The 17,680-nt window shown below is 42.0% G+C and overlaps 1 protein-coding gene and 1 pseudogene across 10 annotated transcripts in view; one reads left to right on the top strand and one right to left on the bottom strand.

Moving 5' to 3' along the window:
• CEP164 (centrosomal protein 164) overlaps positions 1–1,560 on the top strand; it is a 64,070-nt gene extending 62,510 nt beyond the window's left edge. For all 10 annotated transcript variants that reach the window (XM_016134892.2, XM_016134890.2, XM_036220793.1 and 7 more), the window contains one exon: positions 84–1,560. In XM_016134892.2, coding sequence (XP_015990378.2) covers positions 84–189 — 106 coding nt within the window. In that variant the 3' untranslated portion in view covers positions 190–1,560. The remainder of the gene's footprint in view (positions 1–83) is intronic.
• A 14,094-nt stretch (positions 1,561–15,654) lies between these two features.
• LOC107505039 lies at positions 15,655–16,441 on the bottom strand (annotated as a pseudogene).
• Between the last annotated feature and the right edge of the window lie 1,239 nt (positions 16,442–17,680).

The following is a 17,680-nucleotide window of genomic DNA, read 5'->3' as shown; positions in this document are numbered from 1 at the left end:
GTTTGGCTTTTGACCTTTCCTTCCATGGCCCTTCCCCAGATGTGCTCAGTTGCTTGTGGAGTTTTCCTTTACCTCACGGCCAGACATCTCTTCTCCTCAATGCCCAAGCCAACAGCCACTTCTGGCCTCCTGCAGCTGAGCCTGAATGAGAACAACAAACTGAATGTGCATCACTATTTTAGGCCCTGATCAGTGGTATTTGGTACACCTGGCCTTTCCTGCACCCAGATCAAGTGCCTGAGGAGGGGCCTGTACTTTATTTCCTCTGATAAAGCATTCTCTTGTCCTCTTTGCTGCTTGCCCCACTCAAAACTTGGAGGAACTATGGTGGTAGGGTGGCTACGTGAAAAGGATGCTATAACTGAAGGCAGTAACTCACCCCCAGTGACCACGTAATGGGTCTTAGGATGAAATGTGTGGACTGCTGTGAGCTCCTACATGGACATGGCAATACTGCTGATGTGGGGCATCGGGGACATCAGCACCTTCAGGAGGAAAAGGTGGTATTAGAGGAGTTGCTATCAAAGGCCAGGGGATTCCCTTTAGAGCCAAGTTGGTCCCTTGGACCTGCAGGGCACTGCATGGATATGTGTATGGTGCTTACTTTATTGGAACAAAGCCCCCAGTATGTCTGTACCCTGGGACGAGGCTCTGTCTCTCCAATACCTCAGCCTCATAGAGATCAGACTTTTTTTTCCTAACGTCCTAATTCTTGAGCCCTCTGTTTCTCCTTTTGACTATCTCAGAATTGGGCCCAGAGCCCTTCCAGAGGTTGCTGAAGGCTGGGGTCCAGAAGTTTTGTCATTTGTCTTCTCTCTGCTGGCACTGTGCTATCCTCAGGGGCACTCCTTCCCCTTCCCTGGGGCTCCTCCCCAGAGCCCTCTCAGCTAGCTTCTCAGGTCTTAAACACAACTTTCAGGGAGACAACAAGCCATAGGAAAAGTCAGGGATGGCTTCTGGTCCTTGTCTTGCTTTTCTCCACCTTGGGTATATTCATGGGTTCTTACTTCCATCTATCTTTTCTTCCTGTGCCTCTGCTCGCCCCCAATACCCTGCTGCCCTTCTCAGAGCTTGGAGACTTATTCTGAAGGAGGCGAGTGGCTGGGCCAGTGCGTGGCCTTGGTAGTGAAGGATCTCGTGCCAGTTGGAGCTGCTGCCATTCTGGCACAGCTCCCTGTAGCTCCACCTCCCATCAGTGGACTCCCTGGGGATTACAGGGAACATTCTCTGACATCTGTCTCATTGTTTAAATAAAATGCCCCCATTTTTCTTGTTTTGAAAGCTATGGGGTTGCCCTTGCCTCTCCACTGCACAGAAACCAAGTCTCCACCATCTCACCACTCATTTCTTTGTCTTGGAATAAGAAACTAGGATCCAGTTGGTGTTTTTCACTCTACCCTCCATACCGTTTAGGTATCAGTCTACCACACAGAAAAAAGCCCATTTTATTGGGCTCATTCTATGTGTTTTGGGATTAGCTCCTGTATCACAACCACCTCTGGTGACAATTCTGTCTTTTGTACATCAATTAAATCTCTGCAGGTCCATTTTTTATAAGGAGATCGTGTGAATGTGTCTCTTCTCTGAAGGCCTTTGCTTCTTTCCTCTTAACAGAGGAAGGAAAAATCAGTATTCACAGGACACCTCCTAGGTGTCTGAGCTAATCATCACAGCAAACCTATGATGCAGAGATTTTCATCTTCATCTCTATGAATGAGAAAATCAAGGTTCAGAGACCTTTAAGTGCCTGTGGTCCTAGAAAAAGCCAAGAGCCCTATGAAGCAGAGCTCTCACAACCCAGTCGTGGCCCTGGAGCTCCCTATCCCCTGCTGCTTGGTCTTGGAAAGTGCTGACGTTCTCCATCGCTCCCTTGGCCCCCTCTCCCTACTCCACCTACCAGAAGGATACCCACTGTGCCATCTCCCAAAGGCCACTTTTCCCCATGCATACAAATGAAAGATAAGCCCCTCGAAGTCCTAAGCTGGCAAAGTTAGATATTTTTCTGCTCCAGTAGTGTGAGCTGCTTGGATCTGTAGCAACAGAAATGCTGAGAACCAACTTGAGAGGGCTGTGTTTCCTGGATTTGCATAAGAAAACCACCATTAAAAAAAAAAAAAAAAAGCAAACAAACTAGCCCAGCATTTGCTGTGTCCCAGTGTCCTAGTTACTCCAGTGAAGGGAAGGAGGAAGGGAGCAAGATAACATTTGTCTAACACCTTCTGCATACCAGGTGCTTTTCATGTTGTCTCATGCAATGCTTTTAATCTATGAAGTTGGTATTTTATAGATGAAGAAATTTAGGCTCAAATCAAATGACCATAGCTCAAGATCACCCAGGATTTGAACCCAGGTTCATACATCTCTAAAAGCCTAATTCTGTTGACCATACTCCCATATGTCATCATCTCCTGTCTTCCTCGTAGCTCACCGAACAGTCCTGGCCAGCTTGTTCTAAAGACCTGGGTCCAGGAAGGGGTGCTTCTAGCTGAGTGGGAAAACCTCCCCTGGGCCAAGGTTTACAAAGGGACTTTTTTAAAAGGCACCAAATTGCCCCATCCCTCTCCTCATGGACTTTAGAATCTAGCTAGGGAGTCTAGAATCATAGATACCTTTGGAGCTGAAAGGAGCCTTGCAGATGACTGGTTCAGCGGTGGAGGAAACGGCCTGGAGAGATTACATGAGTTGCCTAAAGTTACAGCCAGTATGTGGCAAAAGTAGGGCCAGAACCTAGGAGTCCTGACTCCCAGCCGGGGGTTTCAGGAATATTTTTTAAAGGATATTTATTTTTAACAGGCTGTATGCTCACATGGCTCAATGTTCAAATGGTATAAGAGTCGCAACAGCCATGGGCCATCAAGCCTTCTTGAAGGTAACAAATATACCAGTTCCCTCTGGAGATTTTATGCAAATACAAGGAAAGAATGGGTACTCCTCTTCCCCTTTACTGGTGGGGTCAAGGGTCATTCCTAACATAGAAATAGATTTCCCAAAGCTCTTCTGTGAGATGTTCATTTTCTTAGAGAGGATAATAGCCCCCACCTTATCCCCTCAACTGCCATGAAAACTTGCACACAAATGGCAGTATGGGGAGAGGGAAATAACCCTGGCTTTAGGACACCTGGACTTACTTTTGGCTGACACCTACAAGCTCTGTGACATGAACAAGTCCTTTTTAGGCCTGTGCTCTCTGGTCAAAAGCTCAAAGCCTGAATCGATGCTCCAGGGTTGAAGCAGGGTGGCTACCTCAGCTTCAGTGATTCAGAGGTCTGCCTTGGGTGGGGAGCTGCCATCTTCAGAGGGAGGCCGGAACACTGCTAGTGGCCTGAGACAGGACTCAGCTGGGGGGGGGGTGCTGGCGGGGGCGGGGGGCGGTAATGAGGCCCACTCCACCACCAGCTTTTTGTGTGGAGATGAAGTGATGGTTAAAAAATGGAGTCCCTGTCATCGCCAGTGTCCTGATGAATTGGAAAGCCCTCCTGTGCCTCCTTTCCACTTGCAGCTCCTATCTACCACTCCTGCCTCTTCCACTGAATTTGCCATCTACAGCAGGTCTGTTACACAGAGTGCCCAGTGAAGGGCAATATAACACTTTGTCATGATGGAGGACAGGGATGTCTGCTCTTGAGAGGTACGAAGCAGAGGGACAGCCTGGCGAGTCCCATTCTCTGGGTTAAAAGCAGAGGGGGCATGAAACAAACATCTTCACTTTATCCTCTCTCTGCTTCAATTTTCACATCTGTAAAATGGAGTTAATAGTACCATAGAGTGGCTGTGAGCATTAAAGAAGTTAATCCATACGAAGTCCTCAAAACATCGTTCAGCACATAGTAAGGGGAGTGATGTCACTAACATGATGACATAGGTTATTCCGGACTTTGCTCCCTCTCACAAGAACAACTAATAACTATTCATGGACAAGACACCACTGAAAGGATTCTAGAACATGGGGGTGAGGCTGAAGAACCTACCACCATTAACATACACACACTCCCTCCCTCCTTACCTCCCTCTTTTCCCTCTCCCTCTCCTCCCCCTCTCTTGACTCAGAGAGTGCATTATAAGAGTAAGAGAAATGGCTACATGCTGATTGCATTTCCCCTCACCAGGCCAGTGCAGCAGCACACCGAGAAGCCTCCCCTGAGCCTTTGGTTCCTCCAGAGGGAAAAGGAAGCCCTCACATGACATCTAGCCCCCTACTCCCAAATTGTGGGTCATTTCATGGCTTTGCCCCACTGGGATCACAGGGGAATCTATGGGGCTCGACTGATGGGAATCTGATTGTGACAGAAGGAGGGAGGGGCTTCTGACAACCAGTACTTGGATCTTGGCAGATCAAGTTCCTACCTGTAGACCCCAAGTAGTATTCTCAACCAGCGGCTTTGCTTATCTGCATAACCAAGTCAGTGCAGTCTGACCAGAGAACTTGGCAGAGTACAGGTCTGTCTGATTTGGGTCCTCAAAGTTTTGCTGGTCGATGCCCAAGCAGGAGTGCTGAGTCATATTCTTACCAGCTGTGGAGTGTGGCTCCTGGCTCTATTCAAAAAGGCTATTTTGAATACCTGGAAGCCGCGTAACCCAGCATGGCTTGCTCTGAGAGGCGGGTGGGCAGAGCTAACTACTCCCAGAGCAAAGTCAGTGGCTCTGTTTGGCTAAGGGACTTGGGGCATGAGTTGGCTTGAGTTAAGACCACAAAGAGCCTTAGAAGGCTTGGAGCTCCTTCTGCTGCTGCACCTATGCAGGGAAATTAATTTGTATCCCCACTTATTATTGAATCTTCCTTCAGCCCACATGACCAGGGAATCTTACCAGAGCACACAGGATGCTGCATAGCTCACCCAATAGCCCTGCTTGAACAGCCCAAGGACTTGAACAGAGAGCATAGCCTGTGTCCCTCTGCAGGGAAAAGAAAATGGCCTCATGTGACCAGGATATTCAGTGTACACTTCCACCTAATTTTGGTCCCAAACAGTGAGCCATGCAGATTCTGGATCCCATCCTGCCGTCCTGTCAGAACAGGGAAACTAATTCATTGCCCCACCTACTACTGAGTATAGTACACAGTCTGACTGTCTAGTAAGCCTGACCAGAGAATTCAGGCAATCATGGAGCTCCTCCGACAGCTTCACTTGGGCAGGGAACCAAACTAGCAGTCCTGGTCATCTGTTCTCAGCCAGTGGCACACCTTCCAACCGACCTCAGGGCTCAAAGAGTTGCCTTGCTCCTAAATAGATCCTAATAGCAAACATCTCCTACCCAAGGACGTTACCTGGACACATCTAGAAACCCAAACTAAGCTGACTTGTAAAGTACTGTCTCTGCCAAAGCAAACCTGCAAAATCTGGAAGAGGAGACCATTTACTCAAATGTTACCAACAGAAACAGATACCAACATAAGATCTAGGAACACGGACACACGAACGAACACACACGCTCAAATAAACACGACACCATCAAAGAAAACTAGTAAATCTCTAATAACCGACCCAAAGAAACGGATAACTATGACCTGTCAAAGAATTCAGAATAATCCTTTCAAAGTTGTTTAGTGAATTACAAGAATACAGACAACTAGATAAAATTAGGAAAACAGTACATGAACAAAATGAGATCAACAAGAAACTAGATCAAAACAAACAAATGAACAAAACTCAAACCAAAAACCAACCAAACATCCTACAGCTGAAAAATACAATAACCATGCTGAAGAATTCAGGAGCTTCAAAGGCAGACTTGACCATACAGAAGGAATCAACAACCTATAAGATAGAACATTTGAAATTATCCAATCAGAAGAGCAAAAAGAAAAGAATGAAAAAGTGAAAAAAGCCTATAAAATTTATAGGACAAATGAAAAGAAAATATTTGCAATGGGAATTCCAGGAGACAAGAAAGAAAGGGACAGAAAGTATACTTAAAGCAATAATGGCTGAAATTTCCCCAAACATGGGGAGAGAAACAAACATACAGATCCAGGAGGCCCAAAAAACCTCAAATAGGTTGAACCTGAATAGGGCCACACCAAGACACGTTATAATCAAACAAGTCAAAGACAGAATTTTAAAAGCAACAAAGGAAAAGAGAAATTAGGAATCTCCATAAGATTGTAGGTATATTTCTCAACAGAAATATTTCAGGCCAGAAGAGAATGAAATAGCATATTCAAAATATTGAAAGAATGGAACCATCAACCAAGAATACTATGCCCGGTGTCCTTTAGAAACGAAGGAGGGACAAAAACTTTCCGGGATAAACAAAAGCAGAGGAATTCATCACCACCAGACCTGGCTTACAAGAAGTGCCAGAGGGAATTCTTTGGAAATAAAAAGGTGCTAATTAACATCATAAAAAACATAAGAGGGCCTTGTAAAAATCACTGGTAATGGCAAATATATAGTCAAAGTTAGATTCTGTATAATATGGTAATGGTGGTGCATACTTCACTTACAAGTCTAAAGGTTAAAAAAACAGTAAAAATAACAACTACAATAATCTATTAGTTACACAATACAAAAATGTAGAAATCGAACATCAATAACCTAAAACATGAGGGAGAGAAGGACTAAAAGTGTAAAGCTTAAGACTTCTATTGAGGTTATTATTACTTTAAAATAGGGTATTATAACTTCAAGATATTTTATGTAAGCTTCATGCTAACCACAAGGGAAAAACCTAGAGTAATTATACAAAAAAACAAGTCCAAGCATACTGATACTGCAAGACAGCAAAACAAAAAAGAGTAGGTTAAGAAACAAGGAACAATGGATCTACAAAACAATCAGAAAACAAAATGTCAATAGTCCTTACCTATTAATAATTACTTTAAACATAAACAGATTAAATTCTCCAATCAAAAGACACAGAATGCTAAATAGATTTTAAAAAGTAAAAAACAAGATCCAACAATATGCTGGCTACAAAAGACTCACTTTAGCCTTAAAGACACACATAGACTGAAAGTGAAGGGATGGAAAGAAATATTTCAAGCAAATTGTAACAACAACAACAACAACAACAACAAAGGCAGGGGTAGCTATATTTATATCAGACAAAATAGATTTTAAACTAAAAATGTAAAAAGAGATAAGGTCACTATACAATGATAAAGAGGTCAATACATCAAGAAGATATAACAATTGTAAATATGTGCCCAACACTGGAATACCTAAATACATAAAGCAAATACTATTAAAACTGAAAGGAGAAATATATAGTTGGAGACTTTAATACCCCACTATTAACAATGATTATGTTACCGGACAGTGGGGTTCCTCTCAATGGGTTGTTCAGGTCTTAATGCCTTGAACAAAGAACTGAGCAAGACACTAAAATATAGCAGAAAAGAATAGCTTTATTAGAAGTGATAGTACATTTCCAGCCACAGGAGTGGGCCTGAGCAAGAGAAGAATGGCTTAAAAACCTGGTAAAAAGCCTTTAGGGTTTTAATCCCTATTTGCTGTGGGTGGTTATTTTTCTTAGAGGGGTGGGCTTTCTTGACTGACAACTAAGATTGACAGGACTCAGTGACTCATCAATTGTTTTCTGTGCATGTTTGTTCCCAGAATTCACTCGGTTATGATATTAATGAACTTCTGGGCACATGCATCATGTTATAACAATGGTATAATGAGGCTCAGGTGAATCGAAGGTCATTGGGTCTTCATCGCGCAGGTGTGAGTGACTGGCTGAAACAAGTACCCAATCATCTGCTTGTTTCTTTGTAGTAGTTACTTTTAGCTCTAAAATGCCTTCTGACTTGCTTAATTGTGGGCGGACTAGGGTGGACACTTTCTAGAATAGACTTTGCAGGTGGACCCAAAACCCCTATATAACTTTCCTGCCTAACCCTTTTCTAAGAGCCCCTTTTTATTAGTATAGATATTGAGGGATGGGCAGTCTCTTCTGTATCTGCTTCCTGCTGAGGAGGGTCGTAGTCCCTATATATTGGGGCTTCATGGAGCTCTTTGTCTCTCTGCCTTAGTCAGGATGGGGTCTTGGATTTTCTACCAAAGTGCCACCTCTGTCCCAGGACAAGGAAAAAGATACAAACTTGTTATTTGAATCATGTATCTAGTTATGTTTCTATCATTAATTTGCCCATCAAGTGGGTAAAGGAAAACAGGCTTGGTTAATATATTTCATAAAAGAAAGAACAAAACTTGGGTTAAAGATCCCCTCCGCTCTTGGACTCTAAGGGCTCTGTTTGGCCTAAAGCCATTTCAGCCTTATAATGAGCCAAGGAGAATGCTCAGCTTCAATGATCCTTATCACCAGTTTTGAGGTAGAGAGTCTTTCTCCAAAGAAAGGAGGAAAGAAAAGACTTAACTAGGTTTACTAAAAAGATTAAGAATTTTGCAAATGATGGCCTGTATCAAATAGATCATCCATACAGAGAATCAATAAGGTAACAGCATATTTGAACACTAGAGATCAAATGGACCTAACAGCTGTATACAGATATTTTATCCAACAACAGCAGAATACACATCCTTCTCAAGTACACATAGAACATTTTCTAGGACAGAATAGACCATATATTAGGCCACAAAACAAGTCTTAGCAAATTCAAGAAGACTAAAATCATACTAAGTGTCTTCTCTGACCATAGAAGTCAATAACAAGAGGAAAATTGAAAAAATTCACACTCTTCTAAACAACTAATGGATCATAAAAAATTAACAGGAAATTAAAAAGTATCTTGAGACAAGTAACATGGAAACAACGTAACAAAATTTATGGGATGCAGCAAAAGCAGTTCTAAGAATGAAGCTCATAGCAATAAATGCCTACATTAGGAAGTGAGAAAGATTTCAAACCATGGACTTTGAGGACATTATGCTCAGTGAAATGTCAGAGAAAGACAAACACTATATGATCTTGTTTATATCTGGATTATATTTATTTATATATATATAGACTCTAGAAAAAGCGATCAGATTTGTAGATACCAGAGGTTGGGTAGGGAGCAGGAATTGGACGAAGGTGGTGGAAAGGTATATAAGATAAACAAGTACTAGAGATGTAATGTGCAACAAAGTGACTATAATTAACACTGCTGTATGGCATATATGCAAAGGTTGTTAAAAGAGTAGATCCTGAAATTCTCATTACAAGGCAAAAATTTTTTGTCCTTTCCTATTATTGTATAGGTGCTAAACTTATTGCAGTAATCATCTCACAATATATGTAAGTCAAGCATTATGTCGTATACCTTAAACTTATACAATGATGTATATCAATTGTATCTCAATAAAACTTGAGAAAAACACTTAGTAAGGACTCAATAAGTTAGCTATTATTACAACCCCTTCAGGGAAGTCAGGAGCCATGACTGAGATTCTGGAACTTCTGCAACTTCCATGATCAACAGCAAAGTCTTAGACATAAGGGGCAAAGATATGGCAAGGAAAAGTTTGCTGGGGTATTGTACTCCCATCTGTGGCCAGTTGTGTGTGAAGGATGACTCTAAGGAAAGGAGGCGTTGGGAGAGGGAGGGAAGAAGAGAGAGTGTGAGTAAGAGAGTGAGCACATTTGGATGAGAAAGGGATACAAATTCAGACCATGGGGTTGGCTGGCAGGAAGGCAAGAGGCAGAGGGGAAGCAAGAGGCAGAGGGGAGCCTGTTGGGCTTGAAGTTGCCGTGGGAAGGAAGGGAAGAGTGGCTCTTGAGGTTCCCTACAAGTACCAAGAGCCAGTCCCGGACAACCACATGGACTCTGGGAGCTTAAAGACACAGACTCTTCCAGTCTCCAGTCTACCTGTGTAGCCACTGCTGGGGAAACTGTGGGCACCTTAACCTAGGATTGGAAAAGGCAAAGACAAACTAGATAGGACCTTTTCTGAGCACCTATTATATTAGGCTGAGGTTGGGACCAAAGCCTGGCTCCAAGACTCTGTTTATGCCTCCCAAAGACCTGGGTTCAAATTCTGCTTGTTATTTACTAATGGGGCATTTTTGGGAATGATTTCTCTCTCTAGGCCTCACTTTATTTGTATAATGGGGCTGAAAATACATCACACTGAGAGGATTAGTGAAATAACCTTTCTCAAGAACCCTGGGTGAAGTGCCTGAAACTGTAGTATGCTATGCAAATATAAATCTTTATTCAGCCTCTGCTGAATTCTTTCAAGGGCAAGGCAGCCTAACCTCTGTTGGCCATCTCTGAGCTGATTATTAGGGAGATTTCTCTCATAGTTATCCCCTGTAGCCACACAGAAACATATCCCCTCTATTCTGTCCATATGCCAATGAAACAGGATGGTCACAGATACCTCCGCTGCCTCCTCCTCTTTGTTGTGTGTGTGCTCATACAGGAGTTAACGTGCAGTGCCCATATATATTCTCACAGGGCCTCTTATAAAGGCCTGTTTTCTTACTGCAAGTCAGTATTAAGTGCTTTACCTATCTACAGTCCTCACTGAATCCTCATGACAATCCTATAAAGAAGGTCATATCTTTATAAGATGGGAAAAAAGGGAGACTTAGAAAGATTGAGCTAGTAGGTGTCAGAATCAGAATGCAAACCTGGATCAGAATAACTTACTCTGACTTTTAGTCGTGGTTGTGCATGTGGGCACTTTGCACTCACCCTCATGAGTATGTGCCCTCCCTACTGACAGGGAATAGAGGTCAAATGTGAGGGGAAGGAGGTTCAGAGTAGCTTCCCTCTTTACAAGAACAGGGTAAATCATCTCAGAGGAAAAGCTTGCTCATCTACTCTTTCTCTTCTTCCCTACTGCTCTCCTCTGCTTCAGAGGCCAGAAGGCCTCTGACTTAAGGAAGGACAGTGTTTCTGCCTTGAAATTAAAAGCTCTTGTCTTCTCATCCTCTGCCCCACTTTCTTTAGGAGAAATTTGGCAGGCCCTGGGTCTCCAACAGTACTCACTCATCTATAGACAGAAGAGGTAGGTGGAGATTTTGGGCCTCTGGAAGGAGGCAGCTGCCTGTTGGGATCAGTAAGAGAGACCCATCCTCCAGCCGTGATTGCCATTTACTATCTCTGAGCTTTGCTTAAGTGACTATGCAGAGACTGAGCCTCAGTTTCTTCATCCGAGAATGGAGTCATTTCATGTGCCTGGGGGGAAGCTCACCACCTGTCTGTCTTCTTCATCTGGTGCCCCGAGTGCCTGGCAAAGCACCACACAAACAGTAGGTGCTCCATGAGGCTTGCCTCCATGGGGGACCTGTATCTAATTCCCTCTCCCTCCCTGGTGTCCTGAACGGCTCCCTTAGGCTTCAGATGTCCAGGAACCCAGCAGGAACCCCCTGCAGCCCCACAACAGAGTTCTGCTCAGCTTGATATGCTGCTTGCTGCTTGGCTCATGGGTAATCAGACCTCGTGGCTCTCCCCAATCCAGTCCACCAGGTTGTGTGCATGCACGTTCGAGGACTCTCTTTTAGTCTCTCATTCTTCTGGGGAGGTCCCCCAGCCTGAAAAATGGACCTGAGAGTTCTGGGAAAGAGAACTCAGGAACCCAGGGTGACAGAGTAGAGTCAGACACTATAGAAATGTCGGGTGGGGGGCGAGGTTAAGGGCTTGTGTCCTCAGGCTCCATTCTCACAGCTATGTGGGCAGCTCTAGGCTGGGTTTTTGTGGGTGTTATATTACTGGGCAAGAGTGCGTGTTCTGCGGGTTCTGGGCAGCCATGGACACATGGGGCTGTGTCCTGGAACTGTGCTGTCTGCCCTGGCCTGGCCTGGGAAGGGTGGAGCTAAAGAGAGAATGATACTAACAGCAGCAGGACGGCTTCAGGCAGAGCTTGCCATCCTGATGAGGTCTGCAGGGGATGGCGCAGGACACAGGACACTGACACAGCCATGCTGGGGTGTCACTTAACCACACGTTGCCCCCTCTACTCAGATATCTGTTTGGAGTCAGGGAGCCAAGTGTTAGCTTTTGGTTGCTACCGATGTTAATGGATTTGAGGATATCATTAGCCTTCAGAACTTTCTTCCCTTCTGGAAGACACTGTGAGGTCTGTGGTGACTTTCAGTAGGTTCTTCAGGGTAGCAAGGGACCCTCAAATCCTGCTTGCTTCCCTGGATGCAACAAAAGCAGTTCTAAGAGAGAAGTTCATAGTGATAACTGTTTACCTCAAGAAACAAGAAAAATTTCAAATAAGCCATCTAACTTTGCACCTCAAGGAACTAGAAAATGAAGAACAAACTAAGGCCCAAGTTACTAGAAGAAATAAAGACGAGTGGAAATAAATGAAAGAGACTAAAATGACAGTAGAAAAGCTCAACGAAACTAAGAGCTAGTTCTTTGAGAAGATAAACAAAATGTACAAACTTTTAGCTAGATTCACTAAGAAAAAGAGAGGAATTAAATAAATAAAATCAGAAGTAAAAGAGGAGCTGTTACAACTGATACTACAGAAATACAAAAGTTTAGGACTATGAATAAACTATATGCCAACAAATTGGACAACCCAGATTAAATGGGAAAATTCCTAGAAACATACAACTTACCAAGACTGAATCAGGAAGAAATAGAAAATCTGAATAGACTGATTATTAGTAAGGAGATAAAATCAGTAATAAAAAACACATCCAACAATCAGAGGTCTAGTGCCAGATTGGCTTCATTGGTGAATTCGAGCAAACATTCAAAGAAGAATTAATACTAATCCTTCTCAAACTCTTGGAAAAACAAAACAAAAAAAAAGAAAGGACGTGGAGGAAATACTTCTAAATTCATTTTATGAAGTCATTATTCTGATACCAAAACCAGACAAGGACACAAGAATCCTCAAGAAAATATTAGCCGATTGAATTCAACAATGCATTAAAAGGATCATACACTATGATTGAGTGGAATTTATTCCAGGGATAGAAGAACGGTTCAACATCCACAAATCAATCAAGGTGATACACCACTTTAACAAATATAAGGGATAAAAACCATATGATTATGTCAATAGATGCAAGAAAAGCATTTGACAAAATTCAACATTCATTTATGATTAAAGGCTCTCAATAAAGCAGGTATAGAAGGAATGTACCTCAACATAATAAAGGCCATATATGTCAAACCCACGGTTGACATCATACTCAATGGTGAAAAGCTGAATTTTTTCCCTCTAAGATTAAAAACAAGATAAAGATGCTCACTCTCACTACTCTGATTCAACATAGTATTGGAATGCCTGGCCAGAGCAATTAAGCAAGAAAAATAAATGCCATCCATATTGGAAAGGAAGAAGCAAAACTGTCATTATTTGCAGATGACATATTATATATAGAAAACTTTAGACTCCACCAAAAAAACTGTTAGAAATAATTAACAAATTCAGTAAAGTTTCAGGATACAAAATTAATATACAAAAATCTTTTCCATTTCTATACATTAATAATGAACTGTCAGAAAGAGAAATTAAGAACACAATTCTACTTATAAACTGCATTAAAAAGAATAAAATACCTAGAAATAAATTTAACCAAGAAGGTGAAAGATTTGTACACTGAAAACTGTAAGACACTGATAAAAGAAATTAAAGATACAAATAAATGGGAAGATATTCAATGCTCATGAATTGGAAGAATTAATATTGTTAAAATGTCCATACTACCCAAAGCAATCTATGGATTCAACGTGATTCCCTATCAAAATTCCAATGGCATTTTACACAGTAATAAAATAAACAATCCTAAAATTTGTGTGGAACTACAAAAGACCCCAAACAGCCAAAGTAATTTTGGGAAGGAAGAACAAAGTTGGAGGTATCACACTTTCCCTGACTTCAGACTATATTACAAAGTTATAGTAATTAAAATATAATATTGGCATAAAAACAGACACATAGATCTAGGTAACAGAATAAAGCCCAGAAACAAACTCACACATATATGTTCAATTAATTTATGACAAAGGAGCCAAGAATATACAATAGGGAAAAGGACAGTCTCTTTAATAAATGATGTTGGGATAACTAGACCATTTTCTTACATACGCAAAGATTAACTCAAAATAAAGACTTACACATAAGACCTAAAACCATAAAGCTTCTAGAAGAAAACATAGGTGGTAAGCTCCTTGATGTTGGTCTTGGGGATGATTTTTTGGATCTGACTCCAAAAGCAAAGGTAACAAAAGCAAAAACAAATAAGTGGGTCTACAGCAAACTAAATAGCTTTTGCACAGCCAAGAAAATCATCAATAAAATGAAAAGGCAACCACCGACTAGGAGAAAATATTTGCAAATCATATATCTGATAAGGGGTTAAAAATCCAAAATATATAAAGAAACTTATACAATTCAATAGGAAAAAAGCAAACAATTCAATTAAAAAATAGTCAAACAATCTAGATAGACATTTTCCCAAAGAAGACATACAGATGGCCAACAGGAAAGGATGCTCAACATCACTGATTATCAGGGAAATGCAAATCAAAACCACAATAAGATATCACCTCACACCTGTTAGAATGGCTATTTATCAAAAAGACAAGAATTAAATTCTGATGAGGATGTGAAGAAAAGGGAATGTTTGCACACTGTTTGTGGGAATATAAATTTGTGCAGCCACTGCAGAAAACAGTATGGATGTTCCCCAGAAAATTAAAAAATTGAACTACCATGTGATACAGCAATCCTACTTCTAGGTATTTATTCAAAGAAGGCGAAGACACTAATTCAGAAAGATATCTGCACCTCCCATGTTCATAGTAGCATTATTTACAATAGCTAAGATATGAAAACAATCTAAGTGTACACTGATGGATAAATGGGTAAAGATGTTACACACACACACATGCACGCACGCACGTACACACAATGGAATACTATTCAACCAAAAATAATTAAATATTGCTATTTGTGAAAACATGATGGAACTTGAGGGCACTATGCTGAGTGAAGTTAGTCAAAGAAATGCTGTATGGTCTCACTTACATGTGGCATTAAACAAACAAACAAACCGATAGTGATAGAGAACAGATTGGTGGTTGGCAGGTGTTGGGTTGGGCAAATGGGGGAAGGGGGTCAAAAGATACAAACTTCCAGTTATAAAATAAATATAGCCTGGGGATGTCATGTACAGCATGATGACTATAGTTAATAATACTATATTGCATATTTGAAAGTTGCAAAGAGCAGTAGATCTTAAAAGTTCTTGTCACAAGGAAAGAAATTTTTGTTGTGGTGACAGATGCTAACTAGATTTACTGTGGTGATTATTTCCAGATATATACAAGTATTGAATCATGTTGTATACCTGAAACTAGTGTTATGTCAATTATACCTCAATAAAAAGCAAGTTAAAAAATTGGCAAAAAACCAACAAGAAAAAGGCACAATAGTTCATTCCTTGTCACCATGGTATCTATATATATCTTTTTAAACCATAGTCAAATTTCAAATAAACACGAGCGAAGTCTTGCTTCTGTTTACCATGCTACTATTATCCTATGTACAACCAAAAACATGCTAACCTTTTCCCTAAAAGAGGATTAAGAACATCCCTTGTCTAAAAGCAAAACAAAATGGTTAAAATGGTAAATTTTATATTGTGTATCTTTAACCATAAGAACAAAACAAAACAAAATCAAACAAATGCCTGGAATGCACATTCACAAATTGTGATTCAGTTGGGATTGATGAGATCTGGGCTTGCTTTTTTAAAAAAATTTTTATTAGCATTTATTTGATGCTAAATTTATTGCTGGGCCATAAGTTTTATGTTTTTTTCAGTTTCTTCTGGGATTTTTTTGTGTGTGCAAACTCCTATTCCGGTTCAGGAACAATCTCCTCTTTTTCAGTAGGGATCATCTCGATGTGGCAGGGAGAGCTCATGTAAGGGTTAATGCACCCAAAACTCTGTAAGTTCTGCGCTGAGTCTTGGGAGCTTGATTCACCTGGATGTGCCTAGTGACCAAAGAATCCACATCTAAACCCTTAAGTTCACATTACTCTCTGCATTTTGAAGTATGTGCAGCAGGAATTCAGCACTCTTTTTAGGCCACCGATCCTGTGTCCAGCCCCATTGTTTGGCCTGGGCACACCTACCAACTCCACCATTGTAACAACTGAATGGCGCACATTGCTTCTGTAAGGTGACATCCTTCAGATATTTGGTGGTTTTTCAGATATGCGTGTTCTTGATGACCTGGGCAGTTTCACAAGTGTTCTTAAAGTGTACATGAAGATTTGAACCTCTTGATTTGCATGATTTTGCGGGGTCAAGAGAATAATGAACCATTTTGGGGGGGGGGTCACTTCAGGCCACTTACGAGAAGAGCTGGTGTTTAACAAGCTCCTCAGGTGAATCTGATGTGCATTTAAGCTTGAGACCCAGCAATCGAGCTCTGGTTGTTGGTAGAAGGGGGAGATAAGGGGAATGTTCTCTCTGAAGGTCTTAGAGGAGGGTTTATCAGAATTGAATGTGCATACAAACACTCTGGGGATTTTGCCAAACTGCAGATTCTAATTCAGTGGCTCTGGGGTGAGGCGTAAGGATCTGTCTGCATTTCTAACAAGCTCCTAGGGGATGCTGCTGCTGCTCCGCGGACCACATTTTGAGTGTAAAGGCTCTAGAGACAGTTGATGGCCTTGTCTGGGGTGAACAAAGTGGAGATCTGGAAAGGAGCAAGATATTTAAGATGATTGTCCCAGGTACAGAGTTCAGTGATGAGAACCTGGGGATGAGCAAGTGGGAGTTTAGGCGATTTGTGAATAAGCTTCTGGGTACAGTTTAAATAGGCAGGTTTGTGGTTCAGCTAAAGAATATATCAAGATTAGAGATTATCAGCACATAAAATTGTGTGGATTTTGCACAATTCTGTCTGAATTTCCAGACCTTGTGTTTTAAAGTAAGGGGCCCAGCTCAGCTGAACACAGGTTAAACTGGCTCAAGTTTTGCTTCTCTGTTGCCTCTCCAAATCCTTCTTCTCCTACATAGTCCACCTCAGGTCCCAGGTCTTCTACAACAGCCAGCGCATTAATGCTGAATCCCTGCCTCCTCTGGCTGCCTCTCCCCAGAGTAAAGTACATCAGAGCTCCTGCCCACCCAGCCCTGCACGTCAGCTCACCTACTTGAACTGGTCACTAATAGTTTCACACCGATTGCTTTCCTGTCATTAAGTCCAGCTGGTTCATCTTCACCTGGCAGCATCCTTGGGGTAGAACTCAGCCTCTGAACAGCAGGACATGGGGCAGTATGGGTTCGTGGTTAAAGAATCAGACACTTAAGCTCGAATCTCATTTCCATCAGTTCCTGCTCCTCTAATCTTGGATAAATTACTTAACTCCCCAGAGCTACAGCTTTCTCAACTTTCAGACAAAGATCGTGATGCCTCCCTCCCGAAAGCTGTGTGAGGTTCTGTGAGCCAATGCGAGGAAACTGTTTGGCTCAGCACCTGGCACATAGCATAGGGCTCCGTAATGTAGTTTCATGACAGGGTTTTCCTTTGCAGTCCTTAGGCGGTGGCTCCATTCTTCTCTAGCTTCTGGGGATTTGTTCACTTCCTTGTGTTGGGAGGAACTGGGGCTGATTTATGTTTGTTTTCCCCAGTGTTCAGCATGCGGGTGGGGGTGGGGGGTGTGTAGGGGTTGGCTGTGACATAAGCTCAGTTCTGGGAAGAATTTTCAGGCTTAATCATCTTGCTTGTAGTTTTGGAGGTGACCTGTAGATGGTGCGCGCAGCCTTGGGAGGTGGCCCATCCTCCCAGGATGGAATGAAGCTG

The sequence above is a fragment of the Rousettus aegyptiacus genome, unplaced genomic scaffold (genome assembly GCF_014176215.1).
Source record: "Rousettus aegyptiacus isolate mRouAeg1 unplaced genomic scaffold, mRouAeg1.p scaffold_m13_p_5, whole genome shotgun sequence".
Classification (NCBI taxonomy): Eukaryota; Metazoa; Chordata; class Mammalia; order Chiroptera; family Pteropodidae; genus Rousettus; species Rousettus aegyptiacus.
This window is presented reverse-complemented; position numbering and strand designations above follow the sequence as displayed.